The 22,363-nt window shown below is 40.2% G+C and overlaps 1 protein-coding gene across 4 annotated transcripts in view; it reads right to left on the reverse strand.

The window, feature by feature from the left end:
• Positions 1 to 5,782: 5,782 nt before the first annotated feature.
• Positions 5,783 to 22,363, reverse strand: part of sema3b (sema domain, immunoglobulin domain (Ig), short basic domain, secreted, (semaphorin) 3B) — a 67,209-nt gene continuing 50,628 nt past the window's right edge. For all 4 annotated transcript variants that reach the window (XM_031844684.1, XM_031844686.1, XM_031844683.1 and 1 more), the window contains 14 exons: positions 17,542 to 17,661; positions 17,234 to 17,327; positions 16,964 to 17,083; positions 16,687 to 16,829; positions 16,412 to 16,526; positions 14,577 to 14,646; positions 14,064 to 14,208; positions 12,650 to 12,869; positions 12,450 to 12,541; positions 12,259 to 12,300; positions 11,393 to 11,550; positions 11,203 to 11,258; positions 9,829 to 9,968; positions 5,783 to 9,451 (listed from right to left, as the gene is read on the reverse strand). In XM_031844684.1, coding sequence (XP_031700544.1) covers positions 8,939 to 9,451; positions 9,829 to 9,968; positions 11,203 to 11,258; positions 11,393 to 11,550; positions 12,259 to 12,300; positions 12,450 to 12,541; positions 12,650 to 12,869; positions 14,064 to 14,208; positions 14,577 to 14,646; positions 16,412 to 16,526; positions 16,687 to 16,829; positions 16,964 to 17,083; positions 17,234 to 17,327; positions 17,542 to 17,661 — 2,028 coding nt within the window. In that variant the 3' untranslated portion in view covers positions 5,783 to 8,938. The remainder of the gene's footprint in view (positions 9,452 to 9,828; positions 9,969 to 11,202; positions 11,259 to 11,392; positions 11,551 to 12,258; positions 12,301 to 12,449; positions 12,542 to 12,649; positions 12,870 to 14,063; positions 14,209 to 14,576; positions 14,647 to 16,411; positions 16,527 to 16,686; positions 16,830 to 16,963; positions 17,084 to 17,233; positions 17,328 to 17,541; positions 17,662 to 22,363) is intronic.

A 22,363-nucleotide genomic window follows, 5' to 3' on the forward strand; every position in this document is an offset into this window, starting at 1 on the left:
TTTTATTTAAACCTTTATTTAACCAGGTGAGTCCCATTGAGATTAAAAATCTCTTTTTCAAGGGAGACCTGGCCAAGACAGGCAGCAACATGAGAAACACATAGTTACAGACAGAAAACACAGAACAAGACAAGTTAAAAGAAACTAAAAGTTAAGAGACAGTGACATAACCGAGTTAATTTAAAAAACATTGACATTTTTGGGAACCTGCCTCTATTTCTTTCATTTTAGATTTAAAAGCAGTAAGTGTTAACATAAAATTACTCCATTCTTTTATCTTTTCCCCAAACGTTGTGGGCTGGCTCAAAGCCAAAATAGCATCATTCTTCTAGGATAGAATCACTCTTCAGAGTTGTTGATGATTGCAGGTGTTTTTGTAAACGTTGAGCAACATGCGACTTTAAAACATAGTGGATGAACACGTTATACCCTTGAGATGTAAAACGTTATAACAGAGTAAGTCAGTGCCATTTTCGCTTTTAGAACTTCATTGTAAGACACTGGGGGATTTTAACACATAGTATATAAAGTACCAGTGTCATTCAAAGTCCACTCCTCATCAAAACATCCTCCATTTTACCCAAATTAGAACAAGCTTCAAACTAAACATGTTGACTCTACCTGTTGTATGCTTTGCTGAAGATCTGTGGTATTCGGCTACATCAATAAAACTGACTTGACTCATCAATATTTTTACATGTACCAAAATGGAACTGGTTCCTTTTTAACTTAAGCGTTTCATGCTTACTCCACTTAATTAAAGTTACTATGAGGAACTTATAACTGGTTATTAAGCAGTCTAAATGTAACACTGATACTACTGTATGACATACATCAGTAAATGAGACCATCAGCGAGAAGTTTGGCTAATTGTTAACAGTTATTATAAATGATTAGCCCCTGCTGCAGTAAAATGAGATTTTTTTTCCTAAAGGGAGTCTTGGGCTCGGAATACAGCTTTTGCCCACAGGGATCGCCAAAATCAACACAAAGGTCCTTGTAGCTTTCAATGTATGAAGTTTCAAATGGTTACCAACTTTTAACTTGATATTAACTTTCTCTCAACATGCTTCTCGTAAAGCCACATACTCTAGAGAGCATATTGAGGTTTAGAAGTTGACAATCAGATGATTTTTGCTGGTCAAGGACCCAGACTGATATATTTACCTTCTCCCTCTGTGCCTGATCCTGACCATCATTTATACAGCGATGATTCACCACAGGCGTCAGCCCATTTTTGCTTGCTTCTACCACACAGATGATCCACTGGCTGGTGTGTGTCGTCACCGTAAATAGGACGAGGCCTGTCATCAGGAACCGCAACCGATGATGTTTGGGCCTAATAATTCCCTGGCTTTAGCAAGATACTTTTCAACAAATACAAGAACATTATTTAAGTGGTGAGCAGATGTTTCTTGCAATGCAGAGGATAACATGTGTTTTCATGTTGTGTTGCTGAGAGAGTCATCCATTAGGTATTAGGAAGTGATGCAGAGAGAGACAAGTGGTGCTGTTTTTACCCAGAGCGGAATAAACAACTGAGAGGAGCACGGACACCTGGTTATTTAAAGGTGGAAGTAAACCATATACAGCAACACACAATTACATGCTAAATGTTGACTGAGTGCTGCTGGGAATCCGGGTGGATAACTTGCATGCCACAGGTTGTTTACCATTACACACACTTATGTTTCGCTTCCTTTTCGTGTTTAGGAACAGCTCTAAAGGATTTAGTCCTTTCCCAGATTGCCTTTATTTTTTCAGAGGTAATGACCTGCCTGAGACTGTGTGTGTGTGTGTGTGTGTGTGTGTGTGTGTGTGTGTGTGTGATAGCTACAACAGCTGTACTGGGTAACAGAGCAGGCACCTCAGGAACAATGTAGCTAAAATTGTAAAAATGTTAATTTAATGTTCCCGTATGCAATTCAATGAAGCTTTATTGGCATAGCTGTGAATCAAAAACATGTTGCCATATATTTGAAGACTGACTCTTTACATTAATGAATAAATATGAGCACACAGAAAAAGACAAAAAAAACTGAAACGTGACTGAAATCAGACACACACACACACACACACTGTTGTGTTAGAAATGTCGTCACATTCGTTTCCTGGAGACTTATCCTAACTGTAACTGCTACCAGCCTTATCCTAACAATTACACTAACCTTAGATGTTCCTAACTTAACCTAACTTAACCTTAACTTAAACACACCTAACACAGACTTCTGCAGTGAAGAAATGTATTAAAATTCAAGTGAAGTGGATGATTAGTCCTAGACAGGGAGGCGCTGGTAGTTCACGAAGCAATGCATTACCCTCTTTGTCTTTGTAGTACAACGCTTAAACCTCTAATGAAATGACTTGGCTGGTGGTAGGTGGTAATTTGAGATCATTTATGTATGTTTATGTATGAATAGGATAAACTATCCAATACTGTTGTTTTTTTCTTATTTGTGTCTGAGCTATTTGTTTTTCTATAGAAATTAACTGGGGGAGTGTTTGGGTTTTCAAGCTGGTAGGCTCCATCAGCTCAAATCAAGCTGTGGTCAAAAGTCTGAGCGTGTGTGTGTGTGTGTGTGTGTGTGTGTCTGTGTGTGTGTGTGAATGAGTGACCATGGTTAGTGAGTTAGGGAGCTCTGTCTCCTTTGTGTCAACAGGCTTTCTGGCTTGCTGAGGCTAATCACTGAGGTAATTACTGTTAATTAGGATCATCAATCATTAGACCTGTCGGCCTGTTTCACTGCCTGGTAGCTGGTGTGTGTGTGTGTGTGTGTGTGTGTGTGTACTTGTGTATTGTATAGGTAGGCAAAAGACAGGCAAGATAGGGTTGATCTAAATTTTGCTTTATAAGAGTAAAGATGACGTAAATACATTTTTCATGGCTCAGCTTTATATAATATTTCACCACCTCACTGTTACCAAGTCAGAAAAAAGAAAACCAGACACAAGCATCCCAAGCAACCAAAAACAACTTATCAACAATAGTATTCCGGTGTTGCATGATGCATTTTTACATGTATATAGATTTTTTTATGTCTGCATTCGTACAGAAGCAGAGTGAATTAATAATAAAACAGTAACTGCTCTGAGAATGAAATAAAGTTTGCCCATTGTTTTACATATATTACAACAAATTAAAAAGCCTTCAATCCAATATTTTCACATAAGAGAGGAATATTCAGAATTGATCTACGCATGCTACAACTCATCAATGAGTTCAATATAGTGCTAGAATATAATCAGTGCCATGGTGGCAGTCATGTATTTTAATGGTTCATTGAAATCTTTTACATTTACCATACAACGTGTTTATTGTACAAGACAGTGATGCAATCACAGGAATACACATTCTCCTGTTTCCCATTTAAAACTCAACATAAACAATCCAGCATGCAGTGGAGGAACAGTGTTTATTCATTCAGCAAATGCAGTTGAAACCTCTGTGCAGCTTTGACTCTCAACACTGGGTGATGTAATGGTCACAGTTTGAATTTAAAATATTGGATATCATCTCTTCCTTTGTCTCCAATTGTTTTGCGTCATTTACTCTGTCATGACATAACAAAGTATCAGATTTTGAAGTAAACCTTTGTTGGAGGGGTTTTATTTAGAGACAAAAAGAACACAATTTGAATTGTGGTTATTTTATTGGTGAAGAGCTATAGAATTGTGTACCATGGTACTGTAGTTGATATGACGACCAAGCTGGGTACCACTTTCGGGGGATTATGTCCAACAATGTCAAGGTGTCATTTCTAAAATGAATGGCTACTACAGAGGTTGGCCACTCCCTAAAGCAGTTAAAGAGTTAATATTTTCACGAAACACTTATAATAGAGAGGCCTTTTATCTAAATAAGCCTTTTTTTGTGACGAAAGCTTATTTTACAGTAGCTGCTGAAAGGAAAACAAAGATGGGGCCAAAAGACCGTGTAGAGTTTTTAACTATTTAACCTATACATTCCTGTAAACACATTTGATACTTGTCAGTCTAAGTGCACTGAAGTTCCTACCACTTTCAAACTAAAATATTCTAACAGAAAACAGAGCTGTGTCTTATATTGATATGCCAAAATAACACTTTTTGTATTCTAAATAATTTCATGAGCTCACTGACAACTGTATTCGTCTGGCTCCATATATGTCTATGTTTAACATTAAAATGAAAGGCATGGGAATGCCTTGAATAAGCCTTTTCTATTCTCATCTGGTGCGTCAAAATATATGTAAACATGCCAGTGTATATAAAAGGCATTAGAGTGTGCGTGTGTTGAGGTCTCAGTGATATCATGTTTCATACAGAGGCCACTGTGTGCCAAAGTTATGATACACTCAACTATATATGAAAATGTGTTCGCTTTTCTGGGCAGGAGAGAGAGAGACACCTGCAACACACACACACACACACACACACACACACACACACACACACACACACACACAAACCTACCTGGATAAGGACACATACAGAGGAAGATTGAGTTACATATCAAATACTTGCCTCTATACTTGTGAGGACCCTTGCTGATGTAATTTCTCTGACTATAAGATGTACAGAATCTCATGAATAAAATGTATTGTAGTGTGAGCAGTTCTGACTGTCATGTTGATGTGGAAACGCAAAAACTGCACAACTGATGTGGGACAAGGTGTCCTGATTACAACATTATGGAGAGTGTGCTAAAAGTCACTGTGTGTGTGTGTGTCTGTGTTCCAGTGCCATTGTCCTTCTCTGTCTCCTGTATCCTGTTGTGTTCTCTCTGGATATACAAATCTCCCAAACGTGCTCCGACTACAAGCATGACTTTATTTGACCTATACCTTTTTCTAACTTTAACTCTAAAACAAGTCTTAGCCATTAAACAGAATTTTGAAGTGAGAATTTAAGAAATGTCCCCACTTTAAAAAAAAAAGCTGAGTCCTCACAAAGATAGAAGAACAAGAACACAAACACACACATTAATGGCAAGTGGTACCCAGTAAAATCTGAATACGGAAATGAGCGCTGAATTGGGACCCCACGGACCATTGCGGAACCATTTTAACACACACACTCTCTCTCTCACACTCTCTCACACACACACACACACACACACACACACACACACACACACACATACTGTATATACAGAAAACTGAGGGCCACTAAAACCATTGGGGGACTAATGGGTTGCCACTTGCCAGTTTGAGTTATAAGGACCCAATTTAATTTTGTGTTTATGACTGGTGACCACATGCTGCATTAGTGTGTGTGTGTGTGTGTGTGTGTGTGTGTGTGTGTGTGTGTGTGTTTGTGCGTCACTGAATACTTAAACATATGTGAATGTTTTTCATGTGTAAAGGAATGTAAGTGGTCTCACTTATGTGTGTGTGTATGTTTATGAGAAGTCACACGAAGGTCCCATAGTGCAACTGCCACCATGTGGTGAAAACACCTATGACATAATTCAGAATCCAGAGCTGGGAAAAGTAGAATAAACTTTAATCAGACTAAACTAAATTTAATTAAAGGATCTAAATCAATCAATATCTACCACAACACTCTGGTAATCGTCTATCCAGTTATTCATTTATTAATTCATGAAATCTCATACTGGCAGGAATTAAAAACTGAAAATCATTATATCCTCACATTGTCATGACCAGTTTTAACCTTAAAAATTGTTGGACTGTTAGACTCAGAATATGACTCCTTATTATTATTGAGTTAATACGCTGTTATGATTTATTTTTCACGGCTCCCCTCCCCCACTATGTTACAAAACAGATCAGGAATTTCATTTTTAAGTAACTGCATATTTTTATTGTGTTAATCAAAAACAATCTGACCTCTCTACACACATACACACACCACTGTTCCCTTTGCCATTATGTACAGAGCTCTGCTTTCCCCCAAAACTCACACACATAAAAACCGCTCGCACACTTTTCTCTCTTGCTCACACACACACACTCACACACACACACACACACACACACACACACACACACACACACACACACACGCACACACGCCTCTCCTTGTGAGCTATCGTACAGGGGTGCGTCACATGACATGGGATACAACTGTGTTGAGTAAAGGGGCTGTGTGAACAACAAAGACTTTAATTGGACACTGTTCAGGATTTTTTTTTTTTTCACCATTGGCCGTAATGTCCCAAAAAATGTTGAGGATGAGTCCTTTTCAGCAGACACAAACAACACATGTAAATCTATAGGAAAAATAAAAATCCACCACAACATATCAGCTTATCTTTGCACATAAATACAAAGGAATGATAATAATATTCAACATTGTGCTTTCTTTCTCTCGCTCTTTCTTGCCACCGCACCATTGTCAAACGCGTTGGCCACTAACATTGGTCATGCAATTTCAAAAGAGCACAAAACAGCTGGCTTAAAAGAGAGACTCAAGCAGATTTGACATCACAACCATTGTAAATAATCTCTCATCAAAGAAAAGGAAGTACACAACTAATAATCTAATTTCAGTGAATTAGTAGTATAACCTTAATTAGTTCTGTGGTTTGAATGCCGAGAGGCAGCATCTTCCTACATTTAAACTCTATTTTTTTTTCATGTCATCATTTTGCAGTAAATCCTTGATGTGGTGTCAAAGTGCAGAGTTTCCCTTTTACAGGAGTCAGTCAGTTTAGTTCAGTTCAGTTTAAAGAGTTAATTACATCTCTATAAAAAAGGTACATAAATAACAACGACAATGATTCCATACATCTAAAATCCACTCACAGACCTAGTTTGTGATGCCTGCTGTTGTCAGGGACTGTGTGAATTAATGAACACAGCCAAGTTTAGCCAATTAGAGTATACTGGAAACTTTAAACCACGATACTTCTGAGGAATTTGAGGCAAAAACACAAATTAGACCATAAATTCTTCATAAAAATCATCTTGTGTCATGAATGCAAAACACAAATTCATGTTTTATCTAACATGGTCAGTTGTTTTCTTTCATGTGGATAGACTATGATATAATAAAGTATGGTACCATAGGTAGGCTCCTCATCCGAGCCTGTACACACAATGAACACTAAGGAGGCAGGCTACACACAACATGTTACACAACAGATGAGCAACAAACAGCTTTCTTTACAGATAATACACAGAGAGAGATTGGACTAAAGACCGAGAGAAGGAAGACCTCATCGTACTAATTGTCCATAAGGAAGAGATGACATCATTAAGCAGCAAAAGGCAATATCAATGACTGTAACACTATGTTGAGAAGTGGTTCCAACAGTGTATGAAATCAGATGAAAGTTTTGTTTTTGATGGACAGTGAAATGCATTGTGGGTAGCGCAGAACAGCTTTCTGTGCATTTTGCGGTGTCGAATGAGGAGTTTGCGGGTGGCTCATCTCATATCATTTGCATATATCTATTTTTCACAAACATTATATGCAAGAACAGTGTAAAAGAGCAAGGAGTACCGCTTAGAATACAAAACAAAATCATAGTTTCACTCATAAATATCATGCTAATATATTTATATATATTTACTGTACTGTAGCCCAGAAACATGGGTCATCATACTAGAGTCCACTTCCCTCTATCTCCTCATTGTATCAATGTTTCCCCCCCAAACCACCATGCTCATGATGTATCCTGTTTGTTAATTAATGTACAAAACATTAAACGCAGCCAAAAACAAAACCAATCAATAGCTAATTTTAGAGTGAGGTGTTGATCATGTCAACACTCTTGTATATGTGAAAGATGTGACAAGGTGTATAGATGTAATCCAGGTATTGTTTGGGCTTTTATTTGCTTTTACAGATTGAATTCATTCGTGCTTCAGCTTTGTCTGTTTCCTGTACACATCTCATCTTTCTCTCACATCGTGGAATGCCAGTAGTTTTTCCACCCCTCACTCGCTAGTGGTTTGGACCAGTAAAGCAATATAATTATATCTTGCCAGATTCGACTGCTCTCTGACCATGACTGCATTGTATTGTGGGATTTCTTTTGCTGCAACATGCCTCAATGTGCCAAAGGAAACCATAAAAAAACTACTATATAATATAACCAGTTTCGCAACATGCTGATCTGTTCCACAGGCTGCCCCACACTGCTGACATCTCTACCTCTTCTGACTGCATTATGCGCACAAACGTGTGAAACGTGAGGTTACTGGAAAAGTTGATCAATTTATATGTTTGTGTAGTAACAATTTGTTCAAGTGTTTATTTGTCTGAATGCTTTTGCATTTGCTCATAAATGATTGCATTCAAATGTGTTTCCAGTTGGAGACCATTACTTTCCAGTTAATTCCAGTTTCTCCTCTCCCTCCCATTATGCGCAGCGCTGACGTCCACCATTTTTCTACGTTGTTGTTGTGAAATCTTCAGGTAAGAAAAGCCGTGAGCAGAGGTCATCCAAAACTTTGGGGACTGTTTTTGTTCTGAGTGGTGCAGTCCAGAGTTTAGAGCTACTATCCACATATAACATTGTGTTGTTGGCATAAAGTAGGCAACAAAAGATGTGTGATTTCTTTGTTGTCAACCCACCTTCAATATACAGTCAGTGGCAACAGGAATGACAGGGGAGTGTAAGTTTTTTGCCCACAGGTAAAGGTGGGTTCACTCCCGTGTATCTGCATGTAACCTCGACTACGCTAGTGGAACAGTGTAAAGGGATCGTGCAGAATCAATTTGGGCTGTAAGGCAGCACATGCAGGGGCTGGCCAGTGGGACGAGGACTCAGAGATTGGGGTACCGTATAGTGGGGGCATCCATGGATAAATATACACAATAGAGGAGGTGCTGTGTGTGTGTCTGCATGTGTTTTTATGTACGTGGTTGTGTCTGTATTTGTCAACACCTCCGTGAGTTCTTGGTCTCTCAATCTCTTTCTATCATTTTCCTCCTTCCTTTCTTGTATTAGTCATTCTTTTCACCCTCCGTGTCTTTCTCGACATTGTTACTCCCCTGCACTGCGAGGCGCCCGAGGATTCGGCTTCCCGTCGTGGGTCCGGCGGTTTCTCCCCTTCCTTATCTCCTGAAGATGCTTCCACTTCTTGTTAGCTGGGCGGACAGCGGGGCCCGGAGGAGGAGCGTCCTTCCCCTGAGCAGGAAAGGTCTTATCCCCTTGGTCACTGCCGGCGTTCTTTCGTGCCCAAACTTGCTCACAAATCTGGTCAACAGTGCTCAGGTTAGGGTGGTCCACCAGCTGCATGAAGTCCCGATACCAAAGCTTTTGATTGGTCAGTGGGGGCCCACCTCCACTGCGGGGGTCTAATCGGACAGGGGCATCGGAGGGTAGATTGGAGACTGAGGAGGATGTTGAAGGTACAACTTCCAAAGTGATGCCTAATAAGGTTTGGGTGAAGCCGTGTTCCATGCCATGACACTGGTAGACGCCGACATCTCTCTTCAGGACACGGCGAATCAGAAGGCCTCTGTCTGTCTGGAGAATGCGGTCATCTAGACGCACCTGGAAAACAGAAATAACTTCAGCAAAATGTTGGAGCTCAACTTTGTGCCATTTTGTCTTTTTGTACAAGTGTGTATCTTAGCACCAATGTCATCCTGCAAAGTTAAAAAAAAAAGCTACAATGATCTTCAGTACCAATTGCAGTTCATTGTCAGAATATACTAACTTGAATGACACTGCTTAACAACAATGTCATGTGGGGAAAAATTATTAAACCTGGATAAAGAGTTTTAGCAAGAATCATAGTAAATGTTAACACTAACTGCACATTGCAATATAAAATAGATTGGCTTACAGTCATGTAAAACCTTTTTTGAGTTTGGTCAATGTTCCTGTCAGATCTGTTAGTTAAAGTCTCTCTCCACCATCCCCCTCACCTCTTCACGTGGGTTCTGTGGATGTTTCTGGAAGGTCCAGGTGACTCTGGCCTGAAGGGATTTTGGGATACACTCCAGGAAAGTGCTGCTTCCCTCAACTCCATACAGCTTCCTCTCTGCAACACGGTGCTTATGGTGGTCTGCAGGGGGCAGCAGAGACAAGGACATTATGGGATCTACTGTAACCAAGGGATCCGCTCACTAACAACGATCCAAGACCAGTGAAGAATTGAAAAGCCAAAAGAGGGCAGGACAGGACCAAGAAAGGGGCTGAAAAAATGGACAAGACAGGGAAGGAAAACCCTGGGCAGGTCAGACTAAGGAAAGACAGGATGACATGGGACAGAAACAACTTGAGCTAATAATGTGATCGCAAATAGGAAACCAAAGCTTACTCTCAAACAGTATCTCTGATCTATGAAGACCACATTTTAGAAATAGTTATTGGGTCTTTTTGTCATGTGAGCAAAAGTATTTATGCATCGGTGGCACACAAGGAAAATATGTAAATCACAGTCGTTCTTAGGTGTTATAGCAATAATCTTAACACTGATTAGTGAAAGCCTCAGTTGGCTGTTGATGGGAAAGTTCACTACAATCATGACATGACTGCATCCTGCAGAATAATGGTGAATATTTGAACACTTGGTTACATGTTTGATGTGTGACAAACAAGGACTCTTCTGGTCCTGGCAGTGCTTACTCATACATGTTGTCAATATGAATGATGAGGTTTAGCAATGACAAAGGATCAGTGTCTGTGCCCCAAATCTTAACCTTAGCCATAAGTGAAAGTATATGTGCTCAAATTTCTAAGAGAATTTCTAGGATTTACAAATACATATCCAAACATTAAGACCGTGATTGGGTCAGAATAAGAACAATTTTGTTTCTAACCACCAGTGCTACACAAATTATTGGGAAAACAATGTGGGTGCTGCTAAACTGACCTCTGACCAGCGCTTTGGGGCAATGACTCGCTCATCAGAGACAATTACTCTGACCTTCATTAGTTTTCCACAACCCGGCTTGCATGTTGCATGATGTAATCGTATTACCCAGGAGCTCCTGAAGTTTGAGCGATTCGCCTGATTACGTTATGTGGTAGAAAGACAGACAGCAGCAGAATGCTGATATTGTGGTCTGGGAGGACAGAGGTCACCAGGGGCAAAGGGTGGAAGGATTTGGGATTTTTTGGCACACGGACAGTGAGATGTCAGATGCCAGAAGAGTCTCTGAGTCAGACCAGGATCAGAGTAAAGCTTTATCTTTTGAATATCCTCAGTAAGCTTAAAAAACTGGTCACAGCTGCAGAGCTTTCATTTATGTTTTCATTTTAACAACCAGAAAAAAACAATAGTTTTTGAAGAATACCTCCAGAGCACAGGGTGTTGGGGTCTCCGTTCCTTACATCCTGGCGACGGAAACGTCTGTAAAAAGAGTTAACTACAATTTACTACAACATTAGGAATTTATACTTTTGAGATTACAACAGTTTTTATTGTTTTTCTTGCTCAATGTAATGAATGGTCATCTGGTGTGTGTGTGTGTGTCGTTAGCGGACCTCTTGGTGTTCGGCAGGTAGCGAGTACAGGATGTTCCATCCCAGGCACAGTACGGGTCTCTGGCCAGGCAGCACTCAGCGCAGGCCTTCCCGTACACACTGCAGCGGTGAAGGGGAACCTGGGCAATGCCCGTGTCTGAGCCCAGATACAACTGTTGCTGTGAGGAGACAGAGTGGAGGGACACGTTTGAATAGAGAGTTTCAGGACTTAAAAGTGCACACTGATTTTAACTCCTTTTTAAGGCACAGTCACAAATGCACAAAATGAAAGATTGCCTCCCGTTCTTGTGGCATTGGTATTGTTGATAATTAAGCATAAATGTACTGGGCCCCATCACAGGCAACACCATTCTCTAGTCCTGACTTAACTTACCTTTAAGCTGTCTTTTAGCTTCTACTCTCTCCAAAGCAAAGGACAGAAGCGCACTCAGCGGCTGCTGCTAAACACTTCAGCCCTTGCTTATACCTCCAAGTGTATCAGCTTTGAGACAGTTTTGTTTTACACCCTGATAGAATATGCTGAAGGGAAGCTGATCCTGAGTATCTTTTTCCACACCTTCCCAACTCATCCACTCAACCCCGCTTTGCCTACAAGACCGCTCTTGCACATCTATCAGCTTCTTCTTGCTTCTGAATCTCCTCTACAACCAGCTTTCTCCTGCTAACTGTTGATGGCTGTGCTATGCTTAGCCCATTCCGTACGGGCTCTACAGCATCCCTACTTCTAAGTGCTGCCTGAGATGGTAAAACTGCCTTCCTTGGTTTCCACCTTAGTGATACAAAGACCAATATTCTTTCACACAAAAGGAGCCACAATGTTCCATATATTTGTTTTGTCAATGATTTTAAGTTGAAAGCAAACATACCCGTTTTGAGGAGATCTGCATGTCGATGATAGATGAGGCATCCTTTAGAGCAGACAACACATCAAATAAATTAATACATTTTGCATTGTTAAAAAAAGGCATTTAAGATGCATCAGCATTGTCTCTCAATATACAACCATTACATAAGTGCTTGTATCTACAATAAATTAGCTTTATCATAGTTTTCTCACTTTGAAGACCTCCAGCTCTTCCAGTAGGAGCTCTTCCATGTTGTTCCAGCTCTCCTTGGGGACATTGATTACCTTTAGTACTGTCCCTTTGTCTGAAATAAGAGATGCAGTCCGTCGAGTCACACATCATAACACATAATATCTTTATTTTCATGTTTAAATATAAAGCTATAAGTTAGAACTGAAAACAAGTGATTCACCTGTGCCAATAAACATGACATCATATTGTCCATCGGCAGCGTTGACTCTGTCCACAGCAATCTGTGTGAAGCTGTAGTCCACATTAGTTCTGATGAAGACGGGCCGTCTGCTCATTGGGTAGACCGGATTGTACATCAGAGGGTGATGACGCGCAAACTGGATCACATCATCTGGGAAACCCTTTGTGGACTCAAAACTGCCGAATGTCTTGCTGGGACACTATTGGAGGGCAATAAAAGAAAGTTGGAATAATTGCAGACAAACACAAATGAGATACAGCACAAAAATACACAAAAAATTATTTTTGTGTATTTTTGGTTCCATTGTGGTACACAATGTTCTGAACTTCAAAAGGAATGCAAAATGGTGCAAATAAATTTGAAATATTAAAAAACTAACTGTAAATACTGAAAATCATCAAAACTGACCACTTTGCTTTCAAATATTATCCTGGGAATGTAGGAACATGCACATTTTGTATTCATAAATGGATTATACTCTAACCAGCAATTTAAAGTATTCCAATAATACAGCCAACCCACTTCTATTGTAAGGGGTTTATTACAGCTCTGTAGAATAGGACTTACTGTGGGTGCTCAGAAACGTTTTGCCTTATTTGGACTCAAACGTTCCACAGTGACTCATACTATTTTTGATGTTTTGTGATTGTTCTGCATTTAAACTGGTATAAATGTCTGACTTCTCAAAGTTACCGTCGACCAGGTCACAGTGGGGTGTGATGGGTCACAAGAGGTGTGAGAGATTTTCTCCAGCTCAGAGTCCAGCCTCCCTCTCTAATTAAAATTCCTGTCTTAGACTTTAATTCCAGATACCTAAGCTTTACGAACTTATACTGTAGCGTCATGCAGTTTTCACACTTTTTCATGGTCTGCACAGGAGATACAGTTGGTAAATAAAGTGGAAAATGCTTTGATCTAATTCATAAACTCTGAACTCTGAATCTACTGTCTATGCAGTTTTGCTTCATTTTCTTGAGAGGTGGTCTGTTTCTTTTAATTTGATTCTTTCCGCTAATTTTACAACCCAGTGAGGTGATGATGGCGTGAGAGAGGGTTTACTGAAGGCCCAATACAATTACTATTCTGCAGCCATACAATGGGGATTGTTCTGCTGTGGCAGTAACAGCTAAGGCTTTGCATAACAAATCCTGCTGACGCTATGCTCGTGTGCTTAGAAGAATGTAAGAGCCCTAATAAGCACTTATTAATTGAGAGGACTCTGAAGAGCTTTTGGATGAAATTAGGTCTTCATCTAGGTATGAAGTGCCGCTAAGACTTATATCACAAGGATATTACATGAGATTAATGTATTCATATTGATACGACTTTATATTTTTACAGTTCAGTGCCCTAAATGGAAATATTAGAAACCAGGGAGAAGTTATTGGCATACCATTCCTGGGCGTGGATAGGGGACTTTTCCCTGGAAGGGGACCCACTGGTAGTTGGGCCCCTCTTTGTGAGCGAAGGGCCCCAGGAAGGCCCTCCGGATGTCATTCATGGAGTAGAGACACACAGCTGAGCCTTTAAATACACTGCTACTGGGGAAGAGGGGGAGCTGGGTTAGAAACATCCAAACACACACAAACAGTCGGGTTTTCATGATTTTTGGGGACATTACATTGAATTCATTCAATAACTGGAGACTTACCCGAACCGCTACCATCCTAACCCTTAATCTTACCTTAACCTAAACCTAACCTTTAAACCAATTCTTCACCCTAAAATTCAATGATTTACGTTACTCGGATGTAGATTGTGTCCCCATGGCGAGTCCCCACATTGTGACAGTGTAAACAGACTTATGTCCCGACAAGTCATGGAAACACACACACACACACACATTTGTCTTCTTCTCCTTTTTCTCTCTTTTGCACAAACACACACAATATGAATGGACTCTGACCTGGAAGTAGAGAAGACTGTGTAGACCAGAGGGTTCTTTCTGTCCCTTGTCTGCAGCAGGAAGACGTCGCCTGAGGACACACACACAAGCACACACACTCAGGTCAGGTGGTGGTAGTCTAGAGGCCAAAGGTTGAGAGAAAGATAAGCAAAGCCCTATGGCAATTACTTTAAAGAGACGTTTCACCAATATCTCAGTCATAACATGGACCAAAATTCACTACAGCCTCGAGCAGTGTTTTTAACATTATTTTATCAAGATTGAGTCTGATTAAAACATTATTTTACAGGTCGGGGTCGGCCACAAATGAGATGGATCTCCAAGACCTGGCATATGAGTCATGAAATACTGCTGTTAAAAAAAAAGTCTACTGCTCCAACTAGTATTGTACTATTAAAAAGTTATGTGGTGTAGATACTGTCGGACAATTTCAACAGGTTCAGATATTTCTACAGGGAGGTCCTTTCTTAATAATATGTGGCCTCAGGTATGGTGAAAACACTCTTGGTCAAGAGATAAGGGACTCATTGTTCACATGAGGGGATGTGATGGACGGACTTAGCCTTAAGGGTTAGGACAAATTCTTCCACTTATTTCACCTTTCACTGCGTCACGAGATAAGCACAAAGACGTATCATATTATGGCCCACAGATATGTTCAGAGAGAAAAATCAAAAACACCTTGAGAGCTGAAACTGCTGCAGCTGCTGTGGAAATCACATGACGGGAGGTTTGGTGTTTGTCTTTACGAGATGTTTTATATCATTCTCTAGCTTCCCATTGCCGTTCCTTATATATTCAAATACAAACTTTCACATTTTAGTCAAAATATGTTTTGTTTTGGTGTCAAAATGCTATTTTACCAAGCCCTGCAGAAAAACGTTTTCCCAGATGACCTGATTTAAGTTTCGAATATGACTTTAATAAATATATTCCTATCCATTGTGTGTATTACCTACAGTAAAGATGGCAATGGCACGCTCCCAGTTTGAAAATATTTTACATATAGCTTACACTTAAACTGAGCATTTTTTAGGTGGTTAATATTTCCGATGGGGAACTGAAGCTCTCTTCAAAGCCTCAAAACAAAAACAAAGGTCTACAAATCCAGAGCCTGATGAGCCTGACCCTCCTATTACAGTTGCTAAGCTATGATTAGACAATTGCTTGTCGGGTTTAGCGCAAAATATTTCCTCTGCCAACAATCTATGTTTTAGAAATACAGCCTGGCTTCTGGATCTTTTCTAATGAAAACATATTATTGCCGTTTGTCACACGAAGACTCAAAAGAGATGAGTCTGCAACTTTCTCTGAACTCAGAGCAAAAACATTGGCTTTGGATCAGGCCAGAATCTATTACCAATGAATCTCAAGCTCATGCTTTCTCCAAGTCTGCAGGAATGTGGGGCAGAATGATAATCCACAATTGAGGTCAGAAATCCTGTTTAATTTATTATGCTTTCTTCAACTTTCTCTCCCTTTGCACCCACAGAATATGCCTCTGGGTAAAAACTCAACAGAGAGCAAGGTTGGAAAATCAGCCCAAATTTCAACTCTTTGTTTAGCTTTTTCTAACTTATGGTATAATGTTTTGGATGGATAATGGGGACACAAAATAGAAACGTAGAGGTTAACCACTTTGTTACTGGAGGTGATGTGAGTTCATACTCAAAAGTGTACTTTCTTCAATCCCAAAGAGGCACTTATGATGACTTTTACTTGAGCATGCAGGGCCTTCACTTCAAACATCAATTACTATGACATCATGCTTTGTTCAACGTCATTGTAGTCATAAACAAGTTGATACGGTAGAAAGTCCGTCTGTGTGAACTCACGCAGCTCATCAAAGTATGTGTCGCTGCCGTCGGCTCCTGGCACCGAGCAGATCAGACGGGTCTTGAGGAATGTCGTCCACTTGTTCACCAGACTTCGCTGACCGCCCATGTCATTCTGATTTCAAGACAAAACAATCAAAATGTCTTTAACAGGATATGGTAATTCTTCCAACAGAATATGACCTAATTTTGTTACAGAATCTGTAGCTAGGTTGAGCGGGCCTGGTTCAGACTGGTGTGTTTTACTGGACTTGGTTGATGAAACAATCTCTCACCCTGCAGAGCTGTCCGATGCGGGAGTAGGTGGACTTTCCCAACCCCTGGGCCTCAACCGCCGTCTCGCGGAAGAAGAAAAATACCTTGTCATCATCAGGGTTTTCACTTTCTGGGACCCAAAAGGAACCAATAAACTTTGGTTCTGGTAGAGCGAAACAGAGATAAACAATGTCAGTTTCTCAAATAAGTTGTGACCAGACTGAAGTTATTTATGATGTAAAATGAACTAAACTGAAAAAAGAAGTGATGCCTAAGCTGACACATAAACACACGGACCATTGAGCCAGCGTGAGTCATGCTGCTCAGTGCGGATGGAGGGGCGTTTCCCCAGGCTTCTGAAGATGGTGAAGTCCCGTCCCATTAAGTCTGTGGCCACGCCTGCATATAGCTCATCACCTAGGAGACAGGATGAATCATCCATCAAAATCAACAAAAAGTATGGCATGAAAATGATCACAACTATTACATATTTCAAACCAATTTAAGTAAAAACATATTCTAGTAAATGGATAATCAGCTCATATGAACGTGCATGGGTTTAGTTACCGACGAGAACGGATGCAGCATTGTGGCGAGGGTCATACGGACTCTTCCCTTTACCGTCCTCCACCTTGGAGGGGTCAATCCTGAACACGTGGTCCTGATGGAAAGAGAGGACAGGTCTTGATACAGTTGAATTTGGATTATGTTCTCACTTATAGTGAAGGTTGGCTGAGGGCTGAGGCGATTTAGGCAAAGCAAATGTTTGAGATATTGTCTCTGTTGACTCGATCTTATGATGTACAAGGAACAATAAAAACTGGAATACTTGTCCAGTAGTTTGGTGTGTTGGTTTTGTCTCGTGTATTCCTCACCTCCATCCTGTGTCCCACCTCCACGAAGGCGCAGGTGGGGTGGAAGGCCCCGGTGCCACAGGCGTACAGGTGGGTGCGGTTAAAGTGGTGCACAATCTTCACATAGTTCACACAGTCGGACTGAAACACACACAGAAACACAGTTTTAGTTTAAGCTGCTTTGGGGGCTTTAAACACTTGCAGGAATTAAATTCAGGTCACTAAAACAAAACAAAAGAATAAATTTCTGGAAAAATACCAACAAAGTGTAACTTCCAGTTATCTGCAGCTCAATTTAAAAGTGTAAAAACAAGTTACCATGACTGTAACACTGTAAATGCAAGATCAACTAACAGAACTCGGGACTCTCTTTTTTTTATGTTTAGTGATATACATTCCTCACATAGCTCCTCTCACCCTGTCTGCCTGTGACAACACTGTCCAGTCCCCAGCTCCGCCTCCAACACACTGTTGTGACAGCCTTTGTGTCCTGGATGTACAACACACATGCCTACAATGTGTGTGTGTGTGTGTGTCTACTCATACGTACCTCCATATGAACACACACAAAAAGTATAATACGTGCCTGAAACTGTGAGCTACTCAATGTTGCTGGTTAACTTACACAGTATGGATTTCATGAAACACGTGGACATTTTGTGCATCGCAGTGGGTGTGAAACAGAAGATTGCTTTCATGACCAACAGATGGGACAAGAAGACAAACCGAAAGAGGAAAGCTTCCTGTTTAGCTCAGTGGCTTGCAGAATAGATTCTACTATTATAGTTTGTATAGGCGAATGAATCAGACACCTTATGATGTAAAAATCCAAATGTTGGTACAGTTATGATTTCAAATGTGTATATCAGTGGATAAGCTTGGATGTGACCAGCATTTGATGAAATTATTGATAGGTTGGTTAAAATGGCATGGAAAGTGGTCTGATGTAAAAAGCAGATAATAAAGCAAAAGATACTCTTGTACTTTACGATATATATATATATATACTGTGTATATATTTATTTATTTTATTCCTCAGAAAGTGAAGACAAATAATCAAAGCAAGTATGTTGTTATGAAAGAACGAGTGTTACATTTTTGGGTGATACACTTTCTTGTCAGGAGTTAGATGTGAGGATCCAGAATACTCTTACAGCTGCATACTAAATGCTACAGCCACCAGCTGATTAGCTTAGCTCAAGGCGTGTCAATAAATGTGTGAAATAAATGTCAAGCATGATACACAACTCAAGGTTTTCCTCTAAACTGAAATGGAAAACTTAATATTTGACTTTGAATATATCCCATTGTTGAATAGTTGTATTTCCTCCTCTATTCTCCTTCATATCATACATTTTCAGTATCCTCATTTCTGTCTGTTCCCTCCTCCTCTTATCTAGACAGCAGGTTATTGACCCACAGTCACAGCTGTCCATCTGGGAGTCAGGTTACAGTAAGCTGGATCTCAGGAGACAGCTGGAGAAATAGATGTACTGTACACTAACACACTGGATGGTAACATTCCTTTTCTGGCCATAGCACTGATCCTTACACAAGGCATAGAGGAGATCGGCCTGTTTTTTCAACTACCCTTTACGAGAAAAGAAGATGCATACTGTGATTATCAGGATTACCATCATGTTTATCAGTGGTCTTCAGACCCAGGGCTCGGTAACACATGATGAGCTAATATGATGCTTTTCAAACATCTGCGTCGGAATTGCAAAACAAATTAATTTCCTTATTCTACTAAATAATATTTTGCCGTAACACTTGCTGGCTGTCACGTCTAATCCCTCCTTTTGTCTTCTGTCCACTATTCTCCAGACAGGCCATTGTAACATCTGTCTGTAGATCAAGTTACAGACACTGTTGGACCCCAGGGACCGACTGGAGAAGAGGTTTATAAAGACATGAATCTGACCGTCAACAACCGCCCTGTGTACAAAGTCTGCAGATTCTTCCATTATTTAATTTATTGATCTTCATGTTTATTTATTTTTTTAAATCCAAGTACATTTGGGAGATGTAAGATGGGACAACTGTTTTTGCTTCTCTAAATATTTTCTTAAGATTTGCATTTTTATAATATATGGCAATTTTGCATTAAAGAAGTTGCATCACGTTTTTGTCATCATTGGTGTGCTTTTGTGATCTGTGTGTAGTTGCAAAACCAAATTTCCTTCAAGATAACATTTACTATGAATGAATGGAGGTTGATTGAGTGTTTCTCCATCTCTCTGTTATCTACACATTTACTCTCCTCTTTAATCAAATGTCTTTCTTTATCCGTCTGTTCAGTCTCTAATGTCACCCGAGGGTGACAGACAGACAGGCTAGGTTGTGAAAGCAGGGGCAAGCGGAATTGTGGCTCATTAGGCCTGAAAAAACACACACACACACACACACACACACACACACACACACTCACCTCAGTGGTTTGGAACAAAGGCCTGCTTTTCAGCCTTTGAAAACCAGTTGGGGGTTTGAGTCTGAGTGGTGGTGTGTGATTGCATGCATGCTTCCGTGTGTGTGTGTACATGTGAAGGTGTTCAACCAATCGAAAGGCCGATTAAGCTGTTGACAAACACAGGAGACCTCTGTTTCCTATGAAAGAAAGAGGCACACACACTTTTGCCTCTGCCCTTAGGCTGACATGGATATCAACACAATGAATAAACATACACACACCTCAACAGCTTCCAAACACCCGTCGTCCTCCAAAGAAACGTCCTCGTGCCACGTTTCAATCAACCTTTTTTTCCCATGATCCCCACTGTGTGTATCTGAAGCAAGACCTCCTCCTGCTTAATCTAACTCCCATTGTAGTTCAAGCCCTTAGCGTGTTTGTGTGCATGTGTCGGAGGGCCGAGGAAGGTAAAGGAGTCAGCGGAGCAGTAGTTTGACAAATTCAATTCTTTGATGTGACAAAAGAGAAAGAGAGCAGGAGGGGAAAAAAAAGGTAAGAATAGAGAAGACGCTTGAAAGACCTTGAAAAGATCAGAAAGGAAGGAGGAGTACAAGGGAGGTGAATTACGCCAGCCATCACATTTCCTCAGTGTGTGTGGGTGTGAAAGGGTTCACTGGCTAACCTTTGACCCATCACTGACTCATTAGTTAAAACTGTGAGCAAAATGCAGGCTGTGAGCAAAATGCAGGCTGTGACCACACTGCGGCCAGAGCTCTAGGTCTTTGCCTTCATGTATTGTAAAGCTGTATTGTTCCTCGGTGGATGTCTTTTTTCCTTTTCTCTCTTCATCCTCTCCATTCTAGAAACGATTAACCCGAACTATCTATTTATTATTTTGGCCGTTATCTGCTTCCTCTTTCCACCTCTGTCTGTCTCACATTAACTAACTAGGTTTTCATTCGAGCATTACGTAGCCTATTGATTTATAAAGTCAAAATAAAACTACAGTTTATTTCAATATTGCAATGATTTTTCTTGACCCTTAAAATTGGATGTCGGAGGCATTTTTTTTCCACCACACTCATATCACAAGTGTTGTTTCTTTAATATGTTAGCATCTAATTAGTTATATTGTTAGATATAATTCATCATAATCTTTACACAGCTAATCTGGGTAAAATCTGCGGATATTTAAAAACAACATCCTTCATATTTTCCCATTTATCTGGCACTGATCTTTTTTCAACCCATCTAACGCACATTTTCAGCTGTTTCAGTGCATCATTATGAAAGATTTGATAGAAACAGAGCTACAGGTTTATTTTTTTGATTGTGTCTGAGAGCAGAGAGTGCCAGTAGTGTAGCAAACTTTAATAAAGTTAATGGCTCAGAGCCTTTGACTGAACACACGGACCGATGGCGCACAGTAGACAGCCATTAGATACACAACACAGCACTGTGTAATATCCCAGGAATGCCTTTGATTGCTTCTGCTGAACAGGACAATGTACAACAGCGTTGTTTGTCTGACGTATTTCTCCTTCGGCAGAATGATTTCTGCACGCTGACCTTCAACAATCTGTTCAGCTGTAATAATATCACTAAGCAACACATCGAGGCGGGGCAGGATTTCCTTTTTTTTCCGATTAGTTGGATGGAAATGCTCAATTGTTTCAGTGTGTAGAGTGAATCCCCACACAGTGATGATCTACAGTGATCAACTCAATAATTCTACACAGTGAAAGCCAAATAATCAGTGGTTTTCAGGAGAAGGCTGCTTCACATTCACACATTGGTGGCCACTAAGCTGCTTCGCCCAATAGTTACGGGTTAACGCCCTTGCTTAAGGGCACTTCAATACCTAAATGACTAAATATAGGTCTTTTGTTCGTGCCTCCCACAACAACAAAAGTGAGTATATTGCAGACGCGATGCCAACGGCATGACTCTGTGGATGGCAATGTTGGTTGGTTCTTTGGCTGCGTTAGTCGAGACAGACATACGTATCTCAGCAACTATTGGGTGGATAGACATGACAGTTTGTACAGACAGCTGTGGTCCCTTAGGAAACATCGTAATGACTTTGTATTCCTCTGACTTTTCTGCACTACCGTAAGTTTGACATTTATTGTTTTGAATGAAGTGTGTAAAAAACTATTGGAGGGATTACCATGAAATTTGGTTGACATTCACATCCTCAGTTTGTTTGGCCCCTTAACATGTCATTTAGCGCAATAATCAGTTCAATTTTATTTTGTGTTTAGTGCTAATAAGGAAATCTTAGCATGCTAACACACTAAACTAAGTTGGTGAACATGGTAAAAATGATACCTGCTAAATATCGGCATGTTAATGTGAGCATGTTGACGTTTTTTATTTAGCTCAAAGATCTATCAGTCTGGAAAAGGTTACAAAGCCATTTCTAAAGCTTTG

Source organism: Anarrhichthys ocellatus, unplaced genomic scaffold (genome assembly GCF_004355925.1).
Source record: "Anarrhichthys ocellatus isolate YVR2014 unplaced genomic scaffold, GSC_Weel_1.0 scaffold5, whole genome shotgun sequence".
Lineage (NCBI taxonomy): Eukaryota > Metazoa > Chordata > Actinopteri > Perciformes > Anarhichadidae > Anarrhichthys > Anarrhichthys ocellatus.